The sequence below is a fragment of the Tauraco erythrolophus genome, chromosome 6 (genome assembly GCF_009769465.1).
Source record: "Tauraco erythrolophus isolate bTauEry1 chromosome 6, bTauEry1.pri, whole genome shotgun sequence".
Lineage (NCBI taxonomy): Eukaryota > Metazoa > Chordata > Aves > Musophagiformes > Musophagidae > Tauraco > Tauraco erythrolophus.
In genome coordinates, this window is record NC_141470.1 from 70,898,532 (window position 1) to 70,924,624 (window position 26,093).

The 26,093-nt window shown below is 43.4% G+C and overlaps 2 protein-coding genes across 2 annotated transcripts in view; one reads left to right on the forward strand and one right to left on the reverse strand.

Moving 5' to 3' along the window:
* Window positions 1-1,493: 1,493 nt before the first annotated feature.
* On the forward strand, window positions 1,494-24,373 carry SAV1 (salvador family WW domain containing protein 1). Its single transcript, XM_086613148.1, has 5 exons — window positions 1,494-1,592; window positions 3,583-4,029; window positions 12,875-13,145; window positions 14,041-14,184; window positions 23,219-24,373. The coding sequence occupies exons 1-5, from the start codon at window positions 1,499-1,501 to the stop codon at window positions 23,418-23,420; spliced, it is 1,158 nt and encodes a 385-aa protein (XP_086469274.1). The 5' UTR covers window positions 1,494-1,498; the 3' UTR covers window positions 23,421-24,373.
* A 1,530-nt stretch (window positions 24,374-25,903) lies between these two features.
* Window positions 25,904-26,093, reverse strand: part of ATL1 (atlastin GTPase 1) — a 32,625-nt gene continuing 32,435 nt past the window's right edge. Inside the window, exon 14 of the mRNA XM_086613641.1 lies at window positions 25,904-26,014. Coding sequence (XP_086469767.1) covers window positions 25,904-26,014 — 111 coding nt within the window. The remainder of the gene's footprint in view (window positions 26,015-26,093) is intronic.

Genomic DNA, 26,093 nt, shown 5'->3' on the forward strand with positions numbered 1-26,093 from the left:
AAGCCTTTCCGTACTGTACTGGTGGTGTTGCTACAGGACCATTCAGGACAATCCCTTCCCAAATGGAGGGAACACAAAGAAAGGTAGTGCTGCTTCCAAATGAGCGTCGTGTTGCTTCGTGGTTCGTTGTGTCAGCTCAGAAGATGTGCAGGTAGTTTTACAAAGTCCAGGCTACTGAAAACGAGCATATAAAGATGTAAGTTATTAAGCATTAGTGGTCTTTTGTGCATGAATGTGTCTCCTATGCAGTATAGGCAGTTTGAAGATACCAAAGTATTTAATGGTATTGTACCAGTCAAAAGTCACTGAATTTCTAGTCCTCAGTCATACAGCAGGTCTTACCCATAAGATATTAACTACTTTATGACCAGAAAGTGTTTTAAACGTTTTCACCTCTTGCTTTACGAATCACTGTGAAAATAAAGGCACATAGATAACTCAAGTTGGGAGTTTTGGAAGAGGAGAGATCCCAAGTTAAATTTATGGGTACTAAATTCACGCGGTTGAAACGCTACTTCTCAGTTTAGAATGATTTGAAAGTGTACATTGTCGCACGTTCCCCAATTACTGCTTTAAATAAAGGGAAAATGGAATTCTTTGAACTCTGATTGAAAAAAAAAACCAATAAAAATGATTGTAAGATTTTATTTTAGCCAGATTATATGTAAGATAGAGCAGGGGACGGTCTGGTTCTATCAAGAGTAAAACCCTTTTGTTTACTTTCAGCAAACAACAACACTATCTCTCAGGTTTTCCATCATTTACCTGTCATTTTGGTGTCAGATGCTGTCGTTCCATGACAAATGCCTTCTGTACAAAATGAAAACAATTGTGTATTTTTTTTTTTTCTACCGAGTTCGTTTTGTTCCGGTGTAATGTATCGTCCTTACAACATCATGTCAAACCGAAAGATGAACCGACTTACACGTTATTTATAATGAATGTAAAAAACAAAAATACTGTGTGATCCATACTTGTGTCTTTTTTTTTTATTATTTTTTTTTTTTTTATTCCAAGCGGAAAATATTTCGGGATCATCCCATGGAAGTTGTAGGTGCTTCAGATACCATCTGCAAGGTCATAAAATAAACACACAGAGTTTTAATAGCGAACAGCACAGTTTGGCGGCTACTAAAAGTAGTTTCTTCCCTTATGGAAGCAGAAAAATAAGATTAAAGTACAAAAAAACCCTGACAGGGCCCTGCGGCGGGGCCCTTCCCGCCACCGCGCGGGGGCGCTGTGGCAGCGCGCGCACCCCCCCCCCCCCGCCCCGCGGCGTTCCCCGGCGGGCGGAGGCCGCCTTCCCACAAGCCCTTGCGCGGCGCTCCCGCCGCCTCCCCTCCCCTCCCCTCCCCTCCCCTCCCCTCGGCGCCGAGCGGCCATGAGGGCGCGGAGCAACCGCCGCCGCGCCTGAGGGGGCCGGCCCGGCCGGGCCCTGCCCTGCGGAGCGGGGAGCGGCGCCGGGCATGCGGACGGTGGTAGAGGGCCGGGAGGTGGGATGCTGTCGCGGAAGAAGACGCGCACGGAGCTCTCCAAGCCGGGCGAGGTGCAGGGCAAGTACGTGAAGAAGGAGACGAGCCCTCTGCTTCGCAGTGAGTGTCGGTGGCGGGCTCGGCGGGCGGGGAGGGCGAGGCCGACGTCTCCGGCGCGGGGCGCGGCCTTTGTGTGCTGCGGCTGCGGGCCGGCGGGGCCCCGAGGCCCCGGGGGGTTCCCTTCGTGAGGGGACGGGGCGGGCCGGGGGGGGGGGGAGATCCCTGTTGTCAGACCCGGGAGCTGCCGGAAGGAGGTTAAACCTGGAGGGGAGGTCGAATTCAAAAGGGAGCCCCACACGTAGTGTGCCACCAGGTGCTCACAGCGAAGGAAATTGGTTGTTTTTTTTTATTTTCGTAGCTGCCGTTGCTGAGTTTCAACAGGTAGGGCTGAAGGTGATCTCCCAACAGGTATCTTCCCGATGAACGGAACAGGTGATATCTCTCCTTCCAGCGGTGGTTTTCCCCACCTAGGCTGTGTGCGCTGCCAGAAGGTGTGCGCTTTGGAAAGGAGATAACTGTACGAGACAGTTGCCTAAAATCCCTGCGGAAGCGAGTGTTCCCGTTCTTAGCCCTGAATCAGCTGGATGAGGTCACCGCTATGCACCTTGGATGCGCTGAGCTTTGTGTGGTTAACCTGACATGAATGCCACAGTCCTGGTTTTGCCAGGACTGTACAAAACACTGGTTGCCCAGAGAAGCCGTGGCTGCCCCATCCCTGGAAGTGTTCAAGGCCAGGTTGGATGAGGCTTTGAGCAACCTGATGTAGTGGAGGGTGTCCCTGCCCATGGCAGGGGGATTGGAACTAGATGATTTTTTGAGGTCCCTTCCAACCCAAACCATTCTATGAAATACACCTGGAAAGTGCACTGAGGTTTCTTTTTGTTAATCTTTGAAAACAACCTGAGACTGAAACGTATTATGCTGTAATTGCAGGATTAGTTTGGAGATCACAACTAGCAACAACTGATTTGCTGGCAGGAGCAGACACTTGGCTTTTCTGGGAGTATTTGCTGTGTGAACAGCTGGTTGCCCAGTCAACAGGCAAAATCATTTAGTAGTCTGATTACAGATTGCTTAGTCTTTAAAAAAAAAAAATACACAACACAAAAACCCACTGATTTTTTTTCATAATAAACTATGAGCATGTCTGAGGGGTTCGCACCCGTTACACATTTATACTGTTTGCTGTGATTTAATGACCAGCTATTACATGGCTGCTTTGTAGTGATCATGATAAATTTACTCATGATGCTTTCTGGGATGCACTGAATTTTGACCCTAAGAGTTTATTAATAAAAAGCAATTAATAATAGGCGTAGCTTGCTCTTAAACAAAAGTCATAGTTTGTATCAGGTCACTTATAGGGAAAATATTTATTTATATCATGTTGAAAGTAATAGGGGAGGAGTAACTTATCCATTAGTGGAGGGAGGCAGTGTTCATGTGCAAAACCCCTTTATGTAAAGGAGAAAGTGAAATACCTTCGTGGTAGTTTGAGAACTTATGTATGCAGAGCAAGCGTTTTTCTGGCTGAACTTTGTGATTCGTGGAGAAAGTATGAACTCTGTTTCCGATTCTGTCGTGGATTCCTGTGAGCGTGTGGACATTAACGCCCTCAGTTATTCGGAGTTCCTAAGGACAGTGGTCTCCACGAAGTGGTGAAGCAGTAGCCTGGATACTTGACTTTTCCTGACCCTTCTAGGAGAGAGGTATGAAGCCTGGCTGATGTAGTCACAGTACAGTGCAGGGTGATTTGAGAGTTTGTGTGGGTTTTGGTGGGCTTGTTTGTTTGTTTGTTTATTGTAGATGGAGTTTTACTGGCAAAACTGCATTCTTTTGGCAGCAGTTTGTTGCTGGTGGAGGGTGCAGTGGTTTTTGTTGTCTCAGTAGAAACTGCAGCGTTACCATTATATGCACTAGAGGTGCCTTAAAGGGGCTCTAGGATTTGAATTTCCTCACTTCCATGGTGTAAATCAGCGTTGTGGCTAGCCAAATGCTTTATGTGTAAGTACTGCCAAAGTTCTTACTTCTCTTTTATGCTATGTATCAGATCTGATGCCTTCATTTATCCGTCACGGTCCAACCATTCCAAGACGAGCTGATATCTGTCCTCCTGACTCAACAACTTCTGCATATGCTTCTGGTGGAGATGGAATTGTTTCCAGAAACCAGAGTTTCCTTCGAACTCCAGTGCAGAGACCGCCTCATGAAATAATGAGACGTGAAAGCAACAGACTGTCTGCACCTTCCTATCTCGCAAGAAGTTTAGCCGATGTCCCTAGAGAATATGGCTCTTCCTCCCAGTCCTTTTTAGCAGAAGCCAGTTCTGCTTTGGAAAACGGAGATGCTGGTGCCCGTTGTTATTATTACGATCATTTCTACGATGCCCAGAGGAGACGTCCGTTAAACGATCGCGTACATGAGGACTACAGGTATTACGAGCACACCAGCGATCTTTTCCAGAGGATGTCACAGAATCATGGGAGGCACACTTCAGGTAAGTATTAATGGTTGTTTTTGTGAAAATATGGGTTTGATAAGACTTTAGGTGCAGAGGTATATCTGGATGATCAATGTTTTTAGGAGTTATGCTGTGTAGGACAGAGCTGCTTTTTAATGACATCCCTGTGATCTGAGTGCACTATATGCTGACATTTCTTAGAGTTAAGAGTTTGATTGCATGTATCCAGAAAGGAAAAAATACACCTAAAACATTATTTATTTATTAAATAATGGGGTAAGGTTGAGCAAGTTTGGGTTTTTTTTAATGCCAACCGTATATGCAGCTACTCATGACAAAGTTGATTCAGTTGCTAGCTGGCAAGGAATTTTATTCATTAGGGGACTTCTCCTACTTTTATGTTGTATAGAATAACCAACAGTTCTAAATTACAACATTACCATGTTTGTTATTATATTTTAAGTATCATTGTGTTGTTGTGTAATTTTATGGTGTTAATTTGACCTCAATAATTAAAATAATTTATTATAAATAGGCAAAGGGAGGAATGACTGCTTTCTGTAATTAGTGAATTGGCACAGAGTTTGTGCTGAAATTGACTTGCTAGTCCTTGACTTTTTTTTCTTTTATCTTGTAATATTGTTTGTAAATACATCTGTTTCCTCCTAAAATTCACTGGAACTTGTCTTTGTTTTCTAATGGAAGAACAGCACAAGAAAGAAGACTCCATTAAATATTACTTTTTGAAACATTTGACTATATCTGAGATGGCACTGAAGAATAATTCTTTGGTGCAGCATGCAGTTGTAAATCTGTTGATGGACTAAAAAGGTCTGAGATTACAGTATTGCCCATAAAAAGGTGACCTTAAAAGTAGTAAATTTGGCTGTATTCGAGCACTTTATATACTACAGAGACTGTGTTCAAGGAGGAATTTAAACCAAACATTTCAAACCTGTAAATAACTACCTTCAATATGATACACATGGTTAGTTCCTTGTTACTTGTAATCTGTAAACAAAATAGTAAATAGTAAAAGAAATCTCCTGTCCAGAAAAATAAATCTGTTAGGAATAACGCCAGCATTTAAGGCTGCTATATAACCTGACGATGCTCTGTGGGTTTTTTTGACTACAGAAACGTTTCAGAAAAGTGACAGAAGAGTAATGCTAGCATCACTGCTGTCAGCCAGTAAATTCTGAAATACTGAGGCTTAAGACTTGCTGCTTTATCCTTGTTTATTTTACTAAATGCTGATATGTCTGGTCTCCCTGCAGTTTGCGTGAAATTCCTCCTCTCTGCCAGTTGTTGTTTATCTGCTTTATTAATGTTTATCTGGTCCAGATGACAAGCACCTGTTAGCATGTGCTGGGGTGTTGTAGGGAGGAGAGGCAGGAGGGGAGGATTTCATGAACCAGTCCGTCAATTAAACATCCAAATTTACTACACTTCAAAAAATGATACTGCTGCTGGGTGTAATTGAAACAATCCTGAGTGGAAATGGAGCTCTAGCTATGAGTTTGAAAAGTAGAGTTGAATCTAGCAAATATTTCAAACAAGCTAAAAGCAGGGCTTTACAGCTGTATTTTTCTCAATTGTAGCAACATGAATTTCTTTCTAAAAAGACCTTTTTTTTCCCCGTTTGTCTACACACCCCCTTCACCTCTGGAAGTAATAAAGAAGCTGCTGATACTTGGTTGGCCTTTGTCATTCACTCTCAGATTTGTACATTTGATAGTTTGAACAAATTCTGTGTGTATTTTGTAATGGGTGAGTATTCAATCTTACCCATGTGTACAGAGAGACAAAAAAGGTGACCCTTTTGTCTGCCAAAGTGTTTCCCTTTCCCGTTTTTTTTTTCCTTTCATCTCAGCTTGGAATATGAACTCTTGAATTCCTCTTTCCGTTTCGCTGCAGCAAGAGTATGGACCTATGTCCTTAACTTCTGTACATCTTTTCAAGAATTGCTGTTACTTTTTCTCAGTAGAAGAATTATGTGACCCAAAATAAGAAAACCTTAGTTTTTCTTATTTCTTTCATCTCACCATTAAGCTGCTTTTTATTGGAACCATCCGTTGTGTTCAAACCTGCAGTGTGTTCTTTGACATACGCTAATCTTTCTGTAATTTCTAGTTCCTTTTTTCCTGCATTTCCAGAATATTGTGGCAAGCCTTTTAGTTTCATTTTCTTTGTCTAAATTACTTTTTCCTCACACATCTCTGTTGTTGTTTATAAGTGTTTCACCTGATCAAAGTTCTTCATCGAGGTAATTGATGACAAAATTGCCTAGCACCTACAGTTTTGATGTGTAAGTGTTAGCTAGAATCTGTAAATGCTGCCTTCTACCCTTTTCCTCCTCTCCCACCCTCCTTCAGCGTCCTCTCCCCTCGGTTCTGTTGTGGTTTGGTTTGATTACTACAGAAATATTGCCTGATGAACACAAGGTACACTTGCTGGTGGTGAGTGGTGGTTCATTTCGTGTTGGTTACAACCGAGACCACTTTTGAAAATCAGTGGTCTGGAGGTGAAAAGTTGCATGTGAATTTTGGCTTTCCTTCAAAATAAAGATTCTCCAATTTATAATTTGAAGATAACTTGAAAATGTGTTCTCAGTGAGGTCTAAATATTCAAAAGTATTCAGCAAAGTCCTTAAAGTCCCGTGATTTTTTGACAGTTGGTGTTGACAGCATTGATATGTTCTTTCATGGGCATTTCTCCTTGAAGTCATGTTTTTTCTCTGTGTGATTCAGTTCTCCGTGTCCTCCTCTCCTTATTCTGAGTAGATTTGGTTTTAATTAGCAGTCTAGTGCTGCTGGTTTTCCTGAAAAAGTCTTCAGTGGAGATGTTTCCTGGTGTTGTATGTTTAGCTCCCTCTGTGGCATTTCTTGAAAGTGTTTTTTTTTTTTTTTTAGTGTCCATATCAAACTTAATTCTAAGAGACTTTACCTGTCTTTCCTCGACATCTCTTTCCTCTCTTCTAGGTTAAAGGTTTGGGGAGGTCTGTGGTTGAAGTTATATCTACAGTATAGATTGGAACTAACTTGTAACCAAGACCTCAGAGTTATTTGTACCTGTGTGAGCGGTAAGCTGAAAAATTCTTACGTGTATATGAAAATTGCTGAGATTAAAGTCACAGTGTAAAGGCACTTTCTGGTGGTGGATTGTAAGCAGTTGACTGTGATGTCAGAGGAGAAAAATTATTACTGCTGTGAACAGAGAATCCCGTGTGCTTTTGTGAAAGCAGGTTCCTCTCGTGTTAAATTGTACCCCTCACAAATTGCAAACTGGTATTTGTGTTCAGTGTAAGCGCAAAATGAAATACAAATGATTAAGTGGAACCTGCTTAGAGCTGAAGTAGCAGGGCTTTTCTTTTTAGGCGTGTACACTTCACTCATTTCTAAAGAAATGACAATTCCTGCCCTTTTCTTCTTTTGTGCTGATTCTGCAGTGATTTCTCTGCAGCGTACTTTTCCAGACTTTCAGAGTACTTCCTGTCATTTCCTATTTGTGAATTTATGCTGACTTGGAATAATGCCCCATTCCCTCGGAAAAAACGAGGTACTTGTGCTCAGGAAGTTCCTTCAGACACTTTGAAATGGGTTAGGAGGGCCTAGAACCTGCAGACCTATCTAAACAGGGTACTTTCTGGATCCTCTTTCTGTTATTTTGTTATTACTTACTCCCTTAAAATTAAACTGTTTGTCTTCTCTTCCTGTTCTTCATAGAATCATAGAATGGTTAGGGCTGGAAGGGACCTTCGTCCTGGTTTGATGAGGGGAAGGGAGAGGTTTTTGGCATCCTGAAAAAAGGCTCTCAAGGCAGTTGACCTGATTGAAGATGTGTATGAAGGGCTTTTGTTTGGCTAGATTTGCTCTTCAGCACTTTGAAATTTGGTGGAAGCTGGTTGTTGGGAGTTCATAGGCTCTAGAACTTCTCTGCCTGCACCAGCACTGGATCTAATAAACAAAGTGAGACTTTCTCTTCAGTGTTTGTGCTCTTTTTCCCTTTCTGCTCTGGTGATAGGATTTTCTCTAGTGCTTTTTACCAGGCAGACTGAAGAACTTCCCTTTGTTGACCTTATATCTTACAATGCACTGGAATGTGATGCTCAGAAGTTTGGGTTCTGGTATCGAGACACCCTATTGTTGAAGATGTTGAAAATAAGACCAAATATAGGGCCTGGCCTTACTTAAAACTCAATGAGTGTTTTAAATCTTGTTAATACTAGTAAGAAGTGGTTGCTGTTCCTTTCCACTTTCTTTTTCCAAAATGTTGAGAACATACACAAGGATACTCCTAAGCAAGCAAATTCCATTGAGCAGGATTTTCTTTTGCTTTGGAGCAGCATATGATGCCTCTTGGCCTGGTTGGCAATTAATTCAGGACCTTAAACTGAAGATACTATATCTTACAAGAGAAGGAAAAAGCAAAGCCACAAATAATGTTCAGTGTTGGTGTTCCTTAAAGCAACAGCTGAACCAAAAAAATACCTGAAATTTAAACATAGAAGAGTGTCATACTTGGGCAGTGAGACGCAGAAAAGGTGGTGCTCACAGTGGGTGGGTTTATAATGTCTCATAACGTTCTTCTTTGGTTTATCCTTTGGAAAAAATCACGTGCAAATTTACTATTTGAAGTGTTATTCTGTCTTATTATTCATGCTTACAGATGTATGAAAGTCAGTTTTCATCTTCTTGCACTGTTCAAAATCACAGCAGGAGCTATTTCTCTTGTGTGTATCCACTCTCCCTCGAAAGAAGGATTGGCTGAGTTTTATGAGGAAAACCAATATACCATTTCTTGTGATACCTAGTAACTCCAGTTATATGCACAAATGGCTGAATTGTACTAATTGCCAGTTTGAATGCCGTAGTAGGTTAATGGTTTTAAGACACTGGATATTACTTGACATCTTAATACTTCCAGCATGGAGAATATTTCAATATGATCTGTGATTTTAAGGGAAAAATGGATCGAGAGTATACATGATAGTCTACAACCTGAAGTGTTTGCAACCTTCTGTTCATAAATGTGGCCTTTGATTTCAAAATTAGAACTTGCTAGTTGTAGAGACTTGGAACACTGTTCAAAACTGGTGACTGCTACAGCTGTGTGAGTTTATCTTAATGATATGGCTCTTCTTCATATTTGAAGTCAAAATGACAAAAGTGATGTATAATGTGTTTGCAGGCTGAGGCTATTTTTGCTCTTTGCATCTTCAAAATGAAAAAAAAGTAAGCTGTCATTGGGAGAAACTATGTAGCTAGAATTAAAAGATTGTGCAAGCACAGAACTGCCAGGGTTGCCTTTCTGTTGGGTGCAGCATTATTTTTTAGTCTGCTTTCTAGGTGATTTCTCTAACCTGGATTTTGGTTTTCCTCACTACCCGAGTCCGTCTCCCACTCTTCCCAGGCTTTTGTGTGAAGAGATTCAGGCATTGTGTCAGGAGAACTTCTAGGGCAGAGGATGGCTTGCTATTTATCATCCTGGCTTGTGCAACTTTTAATACTAACCTCCAATGTTAGAGAGCATTAACCTTTACCCCGAGGAATAAATATGTGAGTATTTGCTGCTGGAATCATGATAGAATTTAAGTGGGACTGTAACAAAAATACAGACTTGTGCTGGTTTTAACAATAAAGAGAAAAATACATTTATGCCTTTGTGAAAGTTCTTTTTCCCCAGCCAAGTTTGTGTGTTCAGATCTTCTGGTAGTGGTGACTTAATAGTCACTGTTTATACCTACATGAAATCCCAACACAGCAGGCCAGTTAGTCGGAGAAAATATTGGATTTGTTTATCCAAAGTGCAGTATTTTCATGAAGCTTAAGTGTTTGTATTTTGTCATTGAAATGAAAACAAAACCAGTGACATAACTGTAGCTAGGGTCTGAAATAGTTTCCCTGCCCCAGTACTGCTAAAGGTCAGGGTGCCTCCAGGATGGTTCTTCTTACTGGAAGTAAAGGTCTGGGTTGCTTAATCCTGATGAGAAATTTGTGGATGAGCACAAATGTCTTAAAGAACACTGCTCAGTAGGAACTTAGATTTTTTTTTTTAATTTATTTTTTATTTATTCAGTGGCTGTGGAGCCTTGCCATTAGTTTAGTGTTGATGACTGCTATCTTGTATTAGAATGAGAGCCCATCCAGTTTTTAGTCTTTGTTATTTTATATGTAAACTGGCACGTAAAATTGATGACATCCCTTGGCTAGCATGCTGTATTGTGTATATATCGTTAAACAGGACTTTTGTCAGCAAACAAAAGTATGAAATTGCCTGAGAAATGTAAGTTTTGCTGCTACTTCAGTAGTCCTGTCGTCTCTTTTGGTTAATGACCACAACCTTTTTAATAGTATGCTTTAGGTGAGCTAGGCTCTGCCTTTCCCTTCCACTATCTCAAGAAATAATCACACAAAACTGTTATTTTTGAAAAACAGAAGGAAAGGGGTGTATTTCTGTCAGTAAAAGTGGTGTTTGTGGGGGAGTCACTTCCTGGCTTCTGAGAAAATGGAAAAAGTGGCTCCCATACCCCTTCTTCTGGCTGTGGGAAATGATAACGTGCAAACTGATGAATACTGTGCATGAATAGATGCGTTTGATTTGATTGTGGGATTAAAAGATAATTGGGATTTCTTTAAAGCCCAAGACTGTTTCACTGTAGAGCTGTGGGTAACTGAAGGTAACTACTTAAAAGGATTTAAAAAAAAGAGTTGAATTTGAGCCAGCACATCCAGTAGGTAGTAAGCTTCCAAGGAATAGAAAGAGACCTGCAAAATTCTTATCTCACTTGGGTTTTGGTTGGGGTTTTTTTTGTTTAATTTTCTGTTATTATTATTATGGCTTTTATTTCAACTAGCTTCCTAAGTATCCGTAGTATATAGAGGGAAGGAAAAGATTAAATTGGAATTATGTTTCTTCAGTACATCTCTCAGCATCCAGCACGCTAATTTTTAAAAGGTGAAAACGGTGTGTATGTTACAAGTCACATATTTTAAAATGCTAGTGAACAGTCTCTTCAATCAGCTATTTAGTGATAAACCCTAAATGTGCTCTGTTTCTGGGGCAGAGGTGGGAACTTAATCGATTAACTACTGATCCCTGTCAGCTCTCCTACCCCAAATACACCTAATTAGGCTGTAGTTCTCTTGCTGGGGAAGCCCTTCTCCTAGTGCAGCCCACATCCCCAAGAAGAGCTGGAAATTACTTTTTTTCCCCGTGCTTCTTTAGCATAATGAAGCATAGGTGCTTCGTTTTAGGGAAGACCAAGAGATAGAGAAGCGGATATACTTCTCAGCTTATACTTACACTAGCATACTTTACTTACACTAGACTAAGAGGTGAGGAGATTTTGTGACTCGCTGTGAACAAAAGGTCTCTCAGCCTCGTCTGAATCCTGTTCAGAAGCCTGACTGTCCCCTCCAGCAGTGCACATAAACTAGTAGTTTGACAAGCGTAGCTAGTTGTAGCGAAGACAGTGTGGCAACATCATCTTCAGGGTGTGCAGGGTGGCTGTGTTCAGCAAAGGGCTTGTGCAGGGTCTGGTGTGGATCCAGCTCTTCTGTTTCCTCTTGTTACTGATGGCACTTTTTGGCTGTGATTACATGAATTTGAGTAATGATGGTGAGTGCAGTTGTGGTTTAACCCAGCTGGTGGTTGTACCCCCACACCTGGGGAATGGGAAAGAGAATTAAAGGGGAAAAGGAAACTCGCGGGTTGAGATAAGAACAATTTAATAATTGAAATAAAGTAAAATTTCAAGTAGTAGTTATTAAAAATGAAAATTAGAATAATTAGTGATAATATATAACATGATGATGATATATACAAACAAGTGATGCACAGTGTAACTGCTCACCAGTCAGTGACCAACGCCTGTCCTGTCCCGGCAAGCGATCCTGAAACGGATAAGTCCCGAAACCACAATCCCAGAAGAGCGAGAGGCCCAAAAAGAGTGAGAGAAAGACGGAGAGCGTGAGAAAGAAGAAACTTCCCAGCCAACCCTCATCTGTATACTGGGCATGATGCTGCATGATGTGGAATACTCCATTGGCCAGTTTAACCCTCAATCCTAGTTCTAAATTCAAATCATAAGAGGAGTTGTGGTCCCTCTGTCCCGGCCGTGCTCCCCCCAGCCTGTTGTGCTCCTGCACACTGGTGAAACGTGGGAAGCTGGAAAGTCCTTGATGTCTCAGCACCAGCTATAAACATCAGTGCGCTGTCAACATTCTTCTCATAGCAAATCCCAGACTAAATCCAAAACACGGAGCCCTTCTAGCTGCTGAAAAATAAAACGAACTCTGTCACAGCTGGAAGCAGGACAGCAGGGCAGTGCTGATCTTGTCCCTCCTCTCTGGGTTTACCTGGTCCTATTACTGTTCTTGACTGGTTAATCTGGAAAGCTTTCTTGGTATTCAGTGTTTTTTCTAGGCAGTTGTAGTTTCTGACTGTAACTAGAAAAAGAAACAGCTATTTTTTTTTTTTGTAGATAAATAGTTTTGATGCAGCTGTAATAGCATATTAACATAAACAGTCTAATATTTGCAATCTCGTGTCAAATTGAAGCTATTAACAGCTTCATCCCCAAGATGTATGCTAATGTTTGTCTGACTGAAAAAGCCAGGATCCTTTAACTGTCTCTGAACAAAGCTGCCTAGTGATTCTGGAGTCGGAGGAGAGTGGAACAAGTGAGGCTTAAAAGGGAAACAGCTATTTTGACTCAGTTGTGCTTTTTCACTAACGTACAAGCGCACGCACCATAACCACCTTGGTATTGTTCAGAGTTCATATGGAGCCTCAGGTCGGGGAGGGAAAGTTAACTTTGTGCTTGTTGTTGGGTTTGGGTGTTACCAATTTAGCTAAACATTGCTTTCCCTTTTTTTAGGCATTGGTAGAGTTGCTGCTACGTCTCTAGGAAACTTAACAAATCATAGTTCTGAAGATTTACCTCTTCCTCCTGGCTGGTCAGTGGACTGGACTATTCGAGGAAGGAAATACTATATAGACCACAACACGAACACAACTCACTGGAGCCATCCACTCGAGCGTGAGGGGCTGCCTCCGGGGTGGGAGAGAGTTGAGTCGGCAGAATTTGGAGTGTATTACGTAGATCACATCAACAAAAGAGCTCAGTATAAGCACCCTTGTGCTCCCAGGTAAGACACTGGCCTTCTGGTTGTTTTTTTCTTAATCCAATTAGGAAAGTGGAACTGGTTTTGTCTCATAACATGCCAAAAACTTCTTATTTTTAGAAGTAAGCTTTACTGATTCTTGACTAAGATTTTCAGAAAAAGGTGTAGTTGCTGGGCTGTTGTCTCATCTGTTACTGTCTTAAGTTTAGAAACAGGAAATTGTTCCTAACACACCAAAACAAAGCCACTATTCTCTTCAGCTGTCAGTAAAGCAATGAGGTTGCTGGCAACAGAACGTAGACTGAAGAGAAACTTTATCTGACGTCTGAACAAATAGCACATATCATCTGAAACATGAATTAAGTCTTGCCTGGGATGAAAATCAGTATTCTAGCTACTCATAATTTAAAAGTAAAATAAAGTTAGTATGCATCAAACCTACCAGTTGATTTCTGATAGTCAATCTATTTTGCTGTTACCCAGGAAGAGAAAGTTTTTTAATGTGTGGCACAAAAGATAAACATCTGAGGATGACCTGTGCTATAAATGGAATAACTAACATATTAAATGACGGATTATTTGGCTGAACCAATACTTGCCTTTTTAATCTTTGAAAAGCAGGTACTGTTTTTTGTTCCACTGTAGTATCCATGCAGCAGGCACTAGATGGATAGGTCTGAGGTGGATTTTGTGGTGTGCCAAAGGATCGCAGCAGCCCTTACAGTTGTGATAGGAGCGAAGCACAAAAATAGGAACAGAAAGTTGCTCTCAGTAAAGGGTTGCTGAGGCAACACTCCATAAGTGGTTGCATCATCGGCCTTTGCCTGTATTAACTTGTGTTTTATTGTTAACAACTTAATGGTGTCAGTGTGTCTGAATGATTGCTTGGAGGTTACAGACTCTGTCTGTCTTTGTACAGCGTTCCCCGTTACGACCAGCCTCCCCCAGTGACTTACCAGCCCCAGCAAGCGGAGAGAAGCCAACCTCTCCTCGTCCCTGCGAACCCCTACCACACCGCAGAGATTCCAGACTGGCTGCAGGTCTATGCCAGGGCTCCTGTAAAGTGAGTTTGTTTTTCCCCTCTGTGTTTCACGTTCTGCGTGCCTAGCTTGGAAGAAAAACACATTTCCAGGACTGAAAGATGTGAAATGTTTTTAGGGTGTTAACTTCTTAATGTATCTCTTACTGCTTTTTGAAAAAAGACATACAAATTCTCCTTCGCAATTAAGAATTTTGAATACAGACTGAAATTCAAGAACTTTAATTAAAAACTCAGTGGTCGTAAGAAGTCCTTTTTTCAAAGAAGCAATGCTCTAGGAAAAGGGAGTGTCCCTTGAGAAAATACTTGAGTCAGCATAATGAAACAAATTACCTTTTCTAATGAGTACAGCTCTGCAGAAGAGTTAACACTAAATAGAAAAGCCATAAAAAAAATCCAGATACTTCTTCATAATTACGAAATCATGTACTTTTTCATAAGGAGAATATGGAGGAACTAAATTTTACAGCCATGAGCAGGTCATCTGTAATTGCAAGTTCAGACTGTGTGTGATGTTCAGTGACTTCCAGCTAAAATATGCTCTTTTTTATAGCTGCTTCTAGTAACTGTAATTTGAATGGATTTTATTACTTCTTGTGGATTTTATTACTTCTTGTGGTTACTGGGCTTTCCAGCAGCCTGTAAAGATGTAAGTTGGCCTAAAATCCACCAGTACACTCACGTACCAGGGACATGCTATGTTCCTGTAACCTATGGGAAGACTTGTTTCCTAGAAATACTTTTAGGGTTTGGCTGCAGCTGCAGTTCTTTATTTAGGCCTTTGGCACATCCAGACTATGTAGTTTTAAATATTTCAACCTGCGTTGTACGGACTCGTGTTGGTACTTCTCTTGAAACTTGAGAAACAAATTTAAGACAATTTAAACCATTTAAGATGATCAGGAATTCTTGTATATCTAGTAGACTGAGACAAAAAAAAAAAAATCATTCAAGCTGTTTGAATAGAATTTACGTTGTTCAGAGGAATAAAAACTCATGTATTTTCTGATAAAGTAGTGCTGGTGGTAATAGGAATAGTATCGTAATTCTCAAACGCTTCCGTGAAGAAGTAAATTCTGATTTTTTGCTATTATTATATTGGAAAAGTGAGGAGGAGTGGTAGCAGCTGGCTTACTGTCACCTTGTCTTGAGGACATCTTAAGAAACAATTGATAAATAGTTTTCACAGTTATTAAGATAGAGATCACTTATATATTTTCAGTATAATTTTAATAATGAACCTCTTCTCTGTTGTCAAAGCAACTGGCTTAAAGATTGAGAAAAGCATCCAGTAACGCTCGTGTCGTGGTTTAACCCAGCTGGCGACTAAGCACCGAGCAGCCACGTGCTCGCCCTCCCCTTCCCCTGAGGAATGGGGAAGAGAATTGAAGGGGAAAAGGGAAAGGAAACCTGTGGGTTGAGATAAGAACAATTTAATAATAATAATATAAAATTAAAGATAATAATGACAATACTAATATCTGCAAATATATATAATGATAAGAACATGTACAAACAAGTGATGCACAGTGGAATTGCTCACCACCCAGTGACCAACGCCTGTCCCAGCAAGCGACCTCAAAACAGGTAAGTCCCAAAACCACAATCCCAGAAGAGCGAGAGGCCCAAAAGGAGTGACAGAAAGATCATAGAATCAGAGAATCCTGGAATGGTTAGGGTGGGAAGGGATCTTAAAGATCATCTAGTTTCATAGATAGAACTCCAAGAAGAGAGAGAGAGAAAGAACAAATTTCTCGGCCAGTGCTCGTCTATATACTGGGCACGATGTTGCGTGATATGGAATACTCCATTGGCCAGTTTAACCCCCAATCCTAGTTCTAAATTCAAATCATAAGAGGAGTTGTGGGCCCTTTATCCCAGCCGTGCTCCCCCCAGCCTGTTGTGCTCCTGTACTGGCAAAACATAGGAAGCTGAAAGGTCCTTGATGTCTCAGCACCAGCATCAGTGCGCTGTCAACATTCTTCTCATAGCAAATCCCATGCTAGATCCAAAACACAAGACGAGTTCTAGCTACTAAAAAAAAACCTAACTCTGTTCCAACCAAATCCAGGACAACTTGTGAGTTCTCCAGTAGTATGATCCAAAAGCTGAGTATGAGAACTATGTCCGTATTCTCCTGTATTCTGGTGCGAAAATGAAGGAAAGTGGGCAAAATGCTTTCATCGTGGTAGTAGAGGAATAGCTTTTGCCGTCTGCTATTTGAAATTTACTGGCAAAATCTGTTGATGATCAGTACAGCTCTGCACTGATGTCATTGTGGTATATTCTGTTCCGATTTGTTACTGGCACTGTAGCTTGATTTAGCTGACTTAAGGCCAGTCATTTTTGTGGAGAAAAGTAGAGAATGGCAGCAAAAATAGATACTGTTAGCTTTTGTTTCAACAAGTTTCTCTAAAGGATGAGAATTCTGGCACTGGAAAAGTCTAATGGAGGCTTGAGTAGGTTTTAACCATAATACTTGCCTATTGTAGTGAAAAATGGTCAAACTGTTCAATAAAAAAGATATTTGGCTGACTAAACAGTGAAGAGGCTTGGAGGACTACTTACAGCTTGAGATAACGATTTGTAATGTCAAGGTATCTGTGATACCTTGAAAGGCCCTTTTCTTCTCTCTCCTGGTATCTGTCCAGCGTAAGTACAGCTATCAGAATGGAATCAAGACTCCTGGCTTGCATTTAACCCTTTGCTAGACTCTAAAATTGAATGTTTCTCCACCTTCCAGGTTATGAAGACCAGTCTGGTAGGTGTTCCCACAGTGTGCCAGGCTGCATGCATGAGACTGTGGGGGTGAGGAGACCAAAAAACGCCTTCCTTGTGTGAGAGATCATGGTTCAGATTCTTCCCCCACCTCTTTTGGAGCAAGGATCTGAACTCAGGACTTTCTTTTTCCAGCCCTAACCAACAGGCTGTAGATACTCAGGGCAGGGTCTCCTGTGTTGAAAGTGTCCTATTTTGTATTAAATACTTGTTATCTGCTGGGAAGAGCCCTGGAGTCAGGGTATTCTGGCTGGGTGTTCTGCCTAGTAACCTCCTACTTTCTCCCCTTGATTTCTGACTCTCTGACTAGTTGCCTTTCTAAAAAAAAAAAAATTCCTGAGGAGTGTAGGTCAGGTACTGGTTCTCTGTGCCCTGTTCCACTCGGCGTCTCACATGGTGAGCGTTCCTAAACCTGTGATCTTTTCTGGACTTGAACGAGCCTGTAGCCATTGAGACACTGCTGCTGGCTTCGTCTTTAATTACACTTCTGCCCCCATTTAACACTTCTCTTGGCAGCCAAAGTGAAACTGTCACACTAGAAAACTATCCTGATGTGCTGGTTTTCTGGAGGAACCGTCAGCAGCGACAGCTTCAAAGAGCTAAAGAACCACTGAGGTTCTGGCAATCTGTGATGATGCTTAAAAAAAAAAAAGCTGCAGGCCCCAGCAAACCTGCAGACACGTTATTGCGTGCGATGGGGCTTTGTTGTCTTTCCTGCTTGTGTTGCCACCTTCATACGGAACAGACCTTCCACCGAGGAGCAGCCTGGCTGCGGAGGGTCTTGTATTTTGATAAATACCGTTGGCCCGGAACATGTGAAGGGATAACATCAGCGCAGGGCGAGCCGGGGGAATCCTGCTGCCCTGGTGAGTGGGGAAAGGAGCGGAGATGGAAAGGTGGTGTTGGCTTCAGGTCGTAGTGAAGTGCTTACAAAGATGGTTGTGCCTGGCAGACCTTCAAAAGCAGCAGCTCACAGTCTCCCTCTCTTTGGAGTGTGATCTCCATATTGCCAAACAGCTGCAATTGGGTTTTTTTCCTTGCTTTTTAGGAAAAGTGATTTTAGCAGTGCGGCCCCATCAAGACTTGGGATAACTTCAGTATAGAAGCTGTTATTTAGGAAGTTTATAGAAGCTGTGATTATTTAAGTTCTTGAAGTTCCTCAGAAGCATCTTTAGTAGTCATCTGCGTGTCTTGGTGCTTCTCTGATGCATACAGCCTTCTGAATATGTGTAATGCAGTTTATTTGCATAAATTTACTGATATTTTGACCTCGCCTCCGCTCAAGTGAATATATTTTCTCATTTAATTCAGTTGGCTCAAATAACTCTGCTTATTCCGTGAGTTTCTTCTATTCTTTCATTAACTATAATGGTCAGCTGCCTATTGCCAAGTTAAGAAAATTAGATTGCAAGTGAATTGTGTGTTTAAAGCACTGGGAAGAAGCAGGAAATGAGGACTATTGCTGTGGTGGTTTAACTACCTCAAGGCTTCATTTTATCAAAATAGAGTAGGGTTAAAATGCCTATTGCAGGACAAGACTCAGATCAGACAAAATCAGGATTAAAATTGAGTTGGGGAATTGCTGTTTCCTCCTCTTGCTTAGGAAATTCTGCAGCTTGTCCTGTTCCTGGAGATGGCCAGGCTCGTGCCAGGATGCTCCGTGCTGCTCAGCTCCACTTGCCAGGGGCAGCATTAGCACCCCTGCTCGTTTTGGGGTGATACACCTGAAGTGCTCTCACACAAGTCTCTCCAGGTTTAGGTAGACTCAGGTTAGCCCGACTGTTCCCACTGGAACTGTGCTTACAGCTGCGTCATGGGTGGCTGCTGGCTCATGTTTGTCTGCATTTAGCCTGTATCCATGGCTAAACAACAGCCAGCTGTTCTCTTGCCCAGTGACCCCTCCCCACTCGAGAAGGGGAATCGGGAAAAGGAAAGAAGACCTGTGCGTTGGGATAAGAAATATTTAATAATTGAAATAAATGAAAAATGAAAACAGTAATGATAACAATATATACAGACAAGGGATGTATGGTGCAGCTGCTCACCACCCCTTGGCCAATGTCCAGCTTGTTCCCGGTCAGCGATCCCAGAGCAGGAAAGTCCCAAAAACCACAATCCCAGCAGAGAGAGGGTAGGCCTTGGGAGCAGAATGGCAAGCGAGACCTTCCAGGGATGGAGGCCGTTGAGAAAGAGAGACAAGAGGGGACAAAGAGAGCCTGTTCCCAACAAACTTTCCAACTTACAGTGAGCGTGATGTTCCATGGCGTGGAATCCCCATTTGCCAATGTAGGTGTTGATCTCCCTGGCCACCCTCCCCCCAGGTTCTTGGATGTCTGGGTCATTAATGAAAAACACGTTGGAAAGTCCTTGAGCACTGCAGGAACCTGCACACCACGGCTGGCTACAGGCTAAACCAAAGTGTCTTGCCAACTCCGTTCCCACTGAATCCTGGTGCTGCAGTATTTTAAAAATGCAACTTACTCTGAACAGGGAATTGATTCTGCACTTCTGTCCCAGCGAAACCAGGACAGTGTCACCCTGCCAGACTTCTCCAGTCATCCCATGAGGTGGAAGGAGACCATCAAAGAGAACAGCCTGTGTGCTTTAGGCTTTGGTGTGTATCTGGCTGGCTGAAGCCACTGTACTGCTTCATTGGTGCAGGTAGCTCTGCGCTGTGGGATGTTGAGGCTCCACTGATGCCCTGACCGACAGGAGCCAGATCCCGGTCGGTGGTCGTTTGGCCACGTGGGCGTCGGAGCCTGAACTCACATACTGTAAGTTGCTCTCCAAAGCAGTTGTCTTGCTGTTGACCCAGGGTCTTGGGTTTTTCCTGAATTATTTCAGTTACCAGCTCCTTGAGGAACATCCCGAATGCCAGCGTCTCCTGCTTGATGTCATCCTGCAGCTCTTCCCCCGCGGGGTGTAGTGGTAGTATTGGACATCGGGCCATGAGCCAGAGACTTTTCATCGTATCTCTGTAAAATTACCAGGCTTTTGTTCAAAATCTTTGTTAGAAATACTGGTTTCATACCAGGATCTTGGAAACTTTCCCCTACTACTGGTACAAAAAGAGATCTATTAAAAGAAAGTAATGAAGGAAAACGCTTGCTTTCTCGAATAGTTTGGATAGCTTATCTGTAAAGGTAAATACTGTAGGCATTAAATTCGGGAAATGTTGAACCATGTGTTTGGTATAAGATTGGAAGAAAGACATGGAGCTGTTGGAGTGGGTCCAGAGGAGGCCACAAAGATGATCTGAGGGCGGGAACACCTCTGCTATGGAGACAGGCTGAGAGAGTTGGGGTTGCTCAGCCTGGAGAAGAGAAGAGAAGAGAAGGCTCCGGGGTGATCTTATTGCAGCCTTCCAGTACCTAAAGGGGGCCTACAGGAAAGCTGGAGAGGCGCTTTTTACAAGGGCGTGGAGTGATAGGACAAGGGGTGATGGCTTTAAACTGAGAGAGGGGAGATTTAGATGGGATATAAGGAAGAAATTCTTCACTCAGAGGGTGGTGAGGCACTGGACCAGGTTGCCCAGAGAAGTTGTGGCTGCCCCATCCCTGGAAGTGTTCAAGGCCAGGCTGGATGAGGCTTTGAGCAACCTGGTCTAGCGGAGGGTGTCCCTGCCCATGGCAGAGGGGTTGGAACTGGATGATCTTTGAGGTCCCTTCCAACCCAAACCATTCTAGGATTCTGATTGTCAGTGCTAGCTTTGGAGAATTCGTGCCATGAAAGCGAGTCACTGACTAATGCGTGAGTGAACAGACCTCGCTTGTGAAACTTGACTTGGTTTGACCAGCTGTCCACCTCCTTGCAGACCTTAGAGTGCCAGTTTTGGTTGTGGAAAATTCCTTGCAGGAGAAATGGCGTAGCCTCGATTAGTCACAGGAGTGGTTTGGCAGTTAGGACATGCAATGCATCCTTCGGGAAACTTCTCCAGCTCTGCTGGTGAAACAAGGGAGGCTTGAAGAGCCTCATCTTACGTTAAGTTTATACCTGTCCAATGGCAGCAGCTTTGATGTCCCAAAAGTCTGAACTTAGAGACATGTTTATATGTTTCAGAAACTGAAAAAAATGTTAGGAGTGTAAACAAATTCAGAATTGCTCCATATTAAAAAGTAAAAATAAAAACCCCATGGAGAGTGCTGCAGATTCTGTAAGACCAGCAGTGCTGAACGTTGAGTAGGGGAGGAGAAGATGTTCACAATGAGAGGTGAGCTGTACTTCGCCCGCAGCCCCTTAACTGGGAAGTGTTTGCAGTGGTTTGTGGCGCTCAGCACCTTTCCTTGGACATCGTTTTCCCGCCTCATGGATCGATGTTGTGCTTCTGCTTTTCTTTGGGGTTTGTTACAGCATACTCCGCTCTCCGTCGTGGAGAGCGAGGAGCGTGGCTCCGAACAGCGCCCGTCTGTGTGTAGCCCCCTTCTTGCCCGTTTGTATTTTCTGTGTGAGCTTTTTTGTGTGTGTGTGTCCGTTTCCCTGGTCAAGGAAAAAGTGTTGACCGTGTGGACGGTGCTTTGCTGACCCAGGCTGCTGTGTCTTGCCTTACTCAACCAACAACTCCTTGCAACTGGTGGAACCAGGAAGAAATAGAACAATAATCAGTTGCCTTCAGAGCTGAGCCTGTTTCCATCTCATGTGGGGAGCTGCGTCAGATATTCCTAAAGGAGGAGTTGGAGGTGGCACCAGTGTGTTTCAGGCTCATGGCACATGTCTCCAGGGGACCTCCCCAGGTCCACAGCAGCTCATTTTTTCCAGTGTGGGGAGTAGGAACATGTAACATTTAGCAGTTAGTGGTTGCATCACTGCCCTGACACTCACCCTGCTCCCTGTGGCAGGTCGATCACTGCCGACAGCTCCGGGCGGTTAGGACATCCCTGGCTGGTGTGAGTACTCGCAGCCATAGAACCACAGAATGGTTTGGGTTGGAAGGACCTCAAAGATCATCCAGTTCCAACCGCCCTGCCATGGGCAGGGACACCTTCCACTACACCAGGTTGCCCAAAGCCTCATCCAACCTGGCCTTGAACACTTTCAGGGATGGGGCATCCACAGCTTCTCTGGGCAAACTGTTCCAGTGCCTCACCACCCTCAGAGTGAAAAATTTCTTCCTTATATCCAATCTAAATCTCCCCTCTTTCAGTTTAAAGCCATCACCCCTTGTCCTTTCACTACACACCCTTGTAAAAAGTCCCTCTCCAGCTTTCTTGTAGCCCCTTTAGGTACTGGAAAGCTGCAATAAGATCACCCCGGAGCCTTCTCTTCTCTGGGCTGAACAGCCCCAACTCTCTCAGCCTGTCTCCATAGCAGAGGTGCTCCAGCCCTCGGATCATCTTTGTGGCCTCCTCTGGACCCGCTCCAGCAGCTCCATGTCCTTCTTGTGTTGGGGACCCCAGAGTTGAACGCAGCACTGCAGGGGGGGTCTCAGGAGAGCAGAGCAGAGGGGGAGAATCCCCTCCCTCAACCTGCTGCCCACGCTGCTTTGGATGCAGCCCAGGACACGGTTGGCTTTCTGGGCTGCCAGCGCACATTGCCGGCTCATGTTGAGCTTCTCATCAACCAACACCCCCAAGTCCTTCTCCTCAGGGCTGCTCTCCATCCATTCTCTGCCCAGCCTGTACTTGCAGTTGGGATCGCCCCAACCCAGCTGGCCTAATCAGATTTTCTCCCCTGCCTTAGTCCTCATTGATGCCCTCTGATACCCCCTGTCGTGCTCCGGTGGGGTTCGTGACCCACAACTTGAGACACGCTGACGGAGGTTCTTGCTGCTGATTCACCAGGAGGGGGGATGGTGTCCAAGAGTGCCTGTTAAGGCTGGAACAAGGATGCTTTGGAAATAAGAGTGTGTTGTGAGGGAAGACTTGCAGTATTCTGCCTTCTGGGAGGTACTTGCTGGGGGGTGTTGGGGTAAGCTGTCGGAATTGTTTTTTTTTCTGAGTTACTCTGATTTTAAAAGATGTTTTGCTACTAAATCTTCAAGGCTTGTTGAATGGAATGGCTGTGTTAATGCTTCCAAAATGCATTTTCTCTGTCGGTTTATGATAATCAGTTAATAGGATCCTGAGTATTTCTGGAGTTAATCTTGGCACATTAGGGGTGATTCTGCCGTTTGGCTGTAGGTGATGATTCTCCAGCTCACTTGGAGACACGGCTCCCTGTCTTCCCATCAAACAAGCTGATGTAGACTGCTGGAAATCTGAGGGGTGGCTGTGCAGCTGTGAGGCCAGTTTCTAAGAAAACGCGTAAACCGGTGTGTGTTTAATCATCTTCCCTATCCAACCAGATACGACCACATTCTGAAGTGGGAGCTCTTCCAGCTGGCGGACCTGGACACCTACCAGGGGATGCTGAAGCTGCTCTTCATGAAGGAACTGGAACGGATCGTGAAGCTGTACGAGGCGTACCGGCAGGCCCTCCTCACGGAGCTGGAGCACCGCAAGCAGAGGCAGCAGTGGTATGCCCAGCAGCACGGCAAGAATTTTTAAGCTAACGACTCTTTTGAACAGACTTTGACGAGGACACTAAGAGCTTTAATAGGTTTTCACACTTAAAACTATGAAAAAGTGCTTTTGTTGAAAAGGCAGCTTATTTTTGTTGACGTTGCACCTTTGTTATTATCCTCTTGAATATTTTTCTACATGTATTATGTATTGTTTATAAAAACGAAGAACGTTTGTTAATCTTTTTCCATACAAGAACTAGTTTATTACTCGGAAAACCAGCGTGGAGTTTCATCAGAGACTTGATCCTGGTGTCTTTTCCTCGCAGTCGGCTGTGTTAGTAAGAAGCTGACTATATTTTTGTTAAGGGCAATAGATGGAACTGTATGGAACGTCCTGGATTCACAACCTTGTTCAAATCCAAATGGATATTGCTGTGTGTTTCCCTCGGGACTTCCTAGCCCTCTCCAGAGAGAGGTGTGCTCCTTGTTTACAGCTTTAATGTACAGAACATGGACGCTGCTCCTTGGCACTCCCACCCTGAGCTATGGCCACGCAGGAGCAGATTCCATCAAAGTGAAGTCTGAGTTGCCTTATTTTTCACTTTAGCGCATTTCTACGTTAGATTTACTATTGGTTTTCACAGAAGTTAGAGGGGAAATACCTGTACCTCCTTAAAGACCAAGATCTCTAAGCAACCTTTTCACAGGTTTTTAAGTCCTCGGTAAACTTCATTTCCTAAACCATGACCCGGTTCCATGGGAAGGTAAGAGCGTTGTCTGACCAGCTTAGCAACCAGCTGTGCCGCACCATGGAAAAAATCAGGGATGTAACAGCAATTACTTTTTTTATTTTTTAACGAGCTTTTGTCTTGTATTAAAGCTTCCTTCCTTAGGGAAAATTTGTCATTGTACAGTTACCCTCTCCAATATTTTCATTTGGTTCATTGATTGTCCTGAAATGTTATTTATGGATTCTCTTTAGTGCAATAAACATTGTTGCAGACAAAAAAAATACATTTCTTGTAAATCCTATTAATTCAATAAAAATCATTTTGTTTAATGAACGAAGGGTTCTCCAACTGATTTTTTTTTTTGCATTTTAGAACATTAGAATGTTCTTTTATAAGCAATAAAAAGATCTTCCAGTACTTGCAGCCTTCCAGTACCTAAAGGAAAGTACTGGAGAGGGACTTTTTACAAGGGCATGTAGTGACAGGACAAGGGGTGATGGCTTTAAACTGAAAGAGGGGAGATTTAGATTGGATATAAGGAAGAAATTCTTCCCTCTGAGAGCAGTGAGGCACTGGAACGGGTTGCCCAGAGAAGTTGTAGATGCCCCATCCCTGGAAGTGTTCAAGGCCAGGTTGGATGAGGCTTTGAGCAACCTGGTGTAGTGGAAGGTGTCCCTGCCCATGGCAGGGGGGTTGGAACTAGATGATCTTTGAGGTTCCTTCCAACCTAAACCCTTCTGTGATTCTAGGAGCGGGGTGGCTGTATCTGGCCACGTCCCTCGCGAGGGCTGTGGACCTTCCTTTGGCCTTGCTTCACTCCAGAAGCTTTTCCTCACCTTTTACGAGCTGGAGACGTTATTCTGCCAGAGACTTCATTGTGCCTGAGACTCGTAAAAACTGGCTTAACCTTGTCAGTGCCAGAAGCACCTCGCAGAGGCCACAGCGGGGCAGGAGCCAGGCCAGAGTCTTTCCAAAATCGCGACTTCAAGCACCGGTTCTGAGGGCCAAAAGGAAACCAAGAGTGTAACAACCCCAAGAGGAGCAGCTCTCACTCGCTAGTCAGCAATTACTGTGCCCGCGTCACCAACTTGTTAGGAACTGAAAGCAAACTTTAATAGTTGTGACGATAAAAGAATAGAACTGTTGAACACGCTTTTATGCACTATAACGAATATATATACAGAAATACAGCGGAACTTTCCCCGGTACATATAGAAAGGGAGACTTTGTGCACCAGTTACGAACAAAAACGTATGCTTTCCATCCAAGATCATTCACGTACCACAGCAGAAGTGCCCTTACAGTTGCTGATAAAGCAAGTTAATACATTTTTAATTATGTAATTGAACAGTTAATTGAAGAAAAAACTTGGTTACATGGTATAACTTGTTCAAGTGTCTGAAAATAAGTCGGCTTTTGAGTAATGCGAAGGTCTGGCAGATTTTTAGTTGCTGTATCGTGTAAATTATGATTTCTTCGGTGACTTTGTAACTAATTAAGAAGGGGGAAATAAGGCTTCATAAATTAGCAGGAAGTATGCTGGCTATGACAAATGAAAAGCGCTTTGTACTGGCGCCAGTACCGATATGTACCTATGAACAAAAGGAAAAACAGCCGACATCTTCCCGTCAAACACCACGCTGTCCAACGAACACACCCAACCACCTGAACACGGGACTTGTTCTCCACTCTCCCAGTTCCACGGCAGGAGCTTGTGATGGGGACGAGGATGAGGGTATGAACCGAGGATGAGATGGCGGCGCCTCGTTCATGCATCACCGGCAGCGCGCCTGGCTTACACCTTCTTCCTCTCCGAGCCCTCGGCCGGCTCCGCTTTCGGCGCGGGGAAAGCGTGGTGGTACAAGTGTCTGTGGGTCGCTGCCGCGCTGTACAGTTTGTACAAAGCCTGGAAAAAAGAGAGGGAGAGAGGAGACGGTCACGGCCTCGGCGGCGCAGACGGACGGGTCGCGGTCACGCCGCAGCAG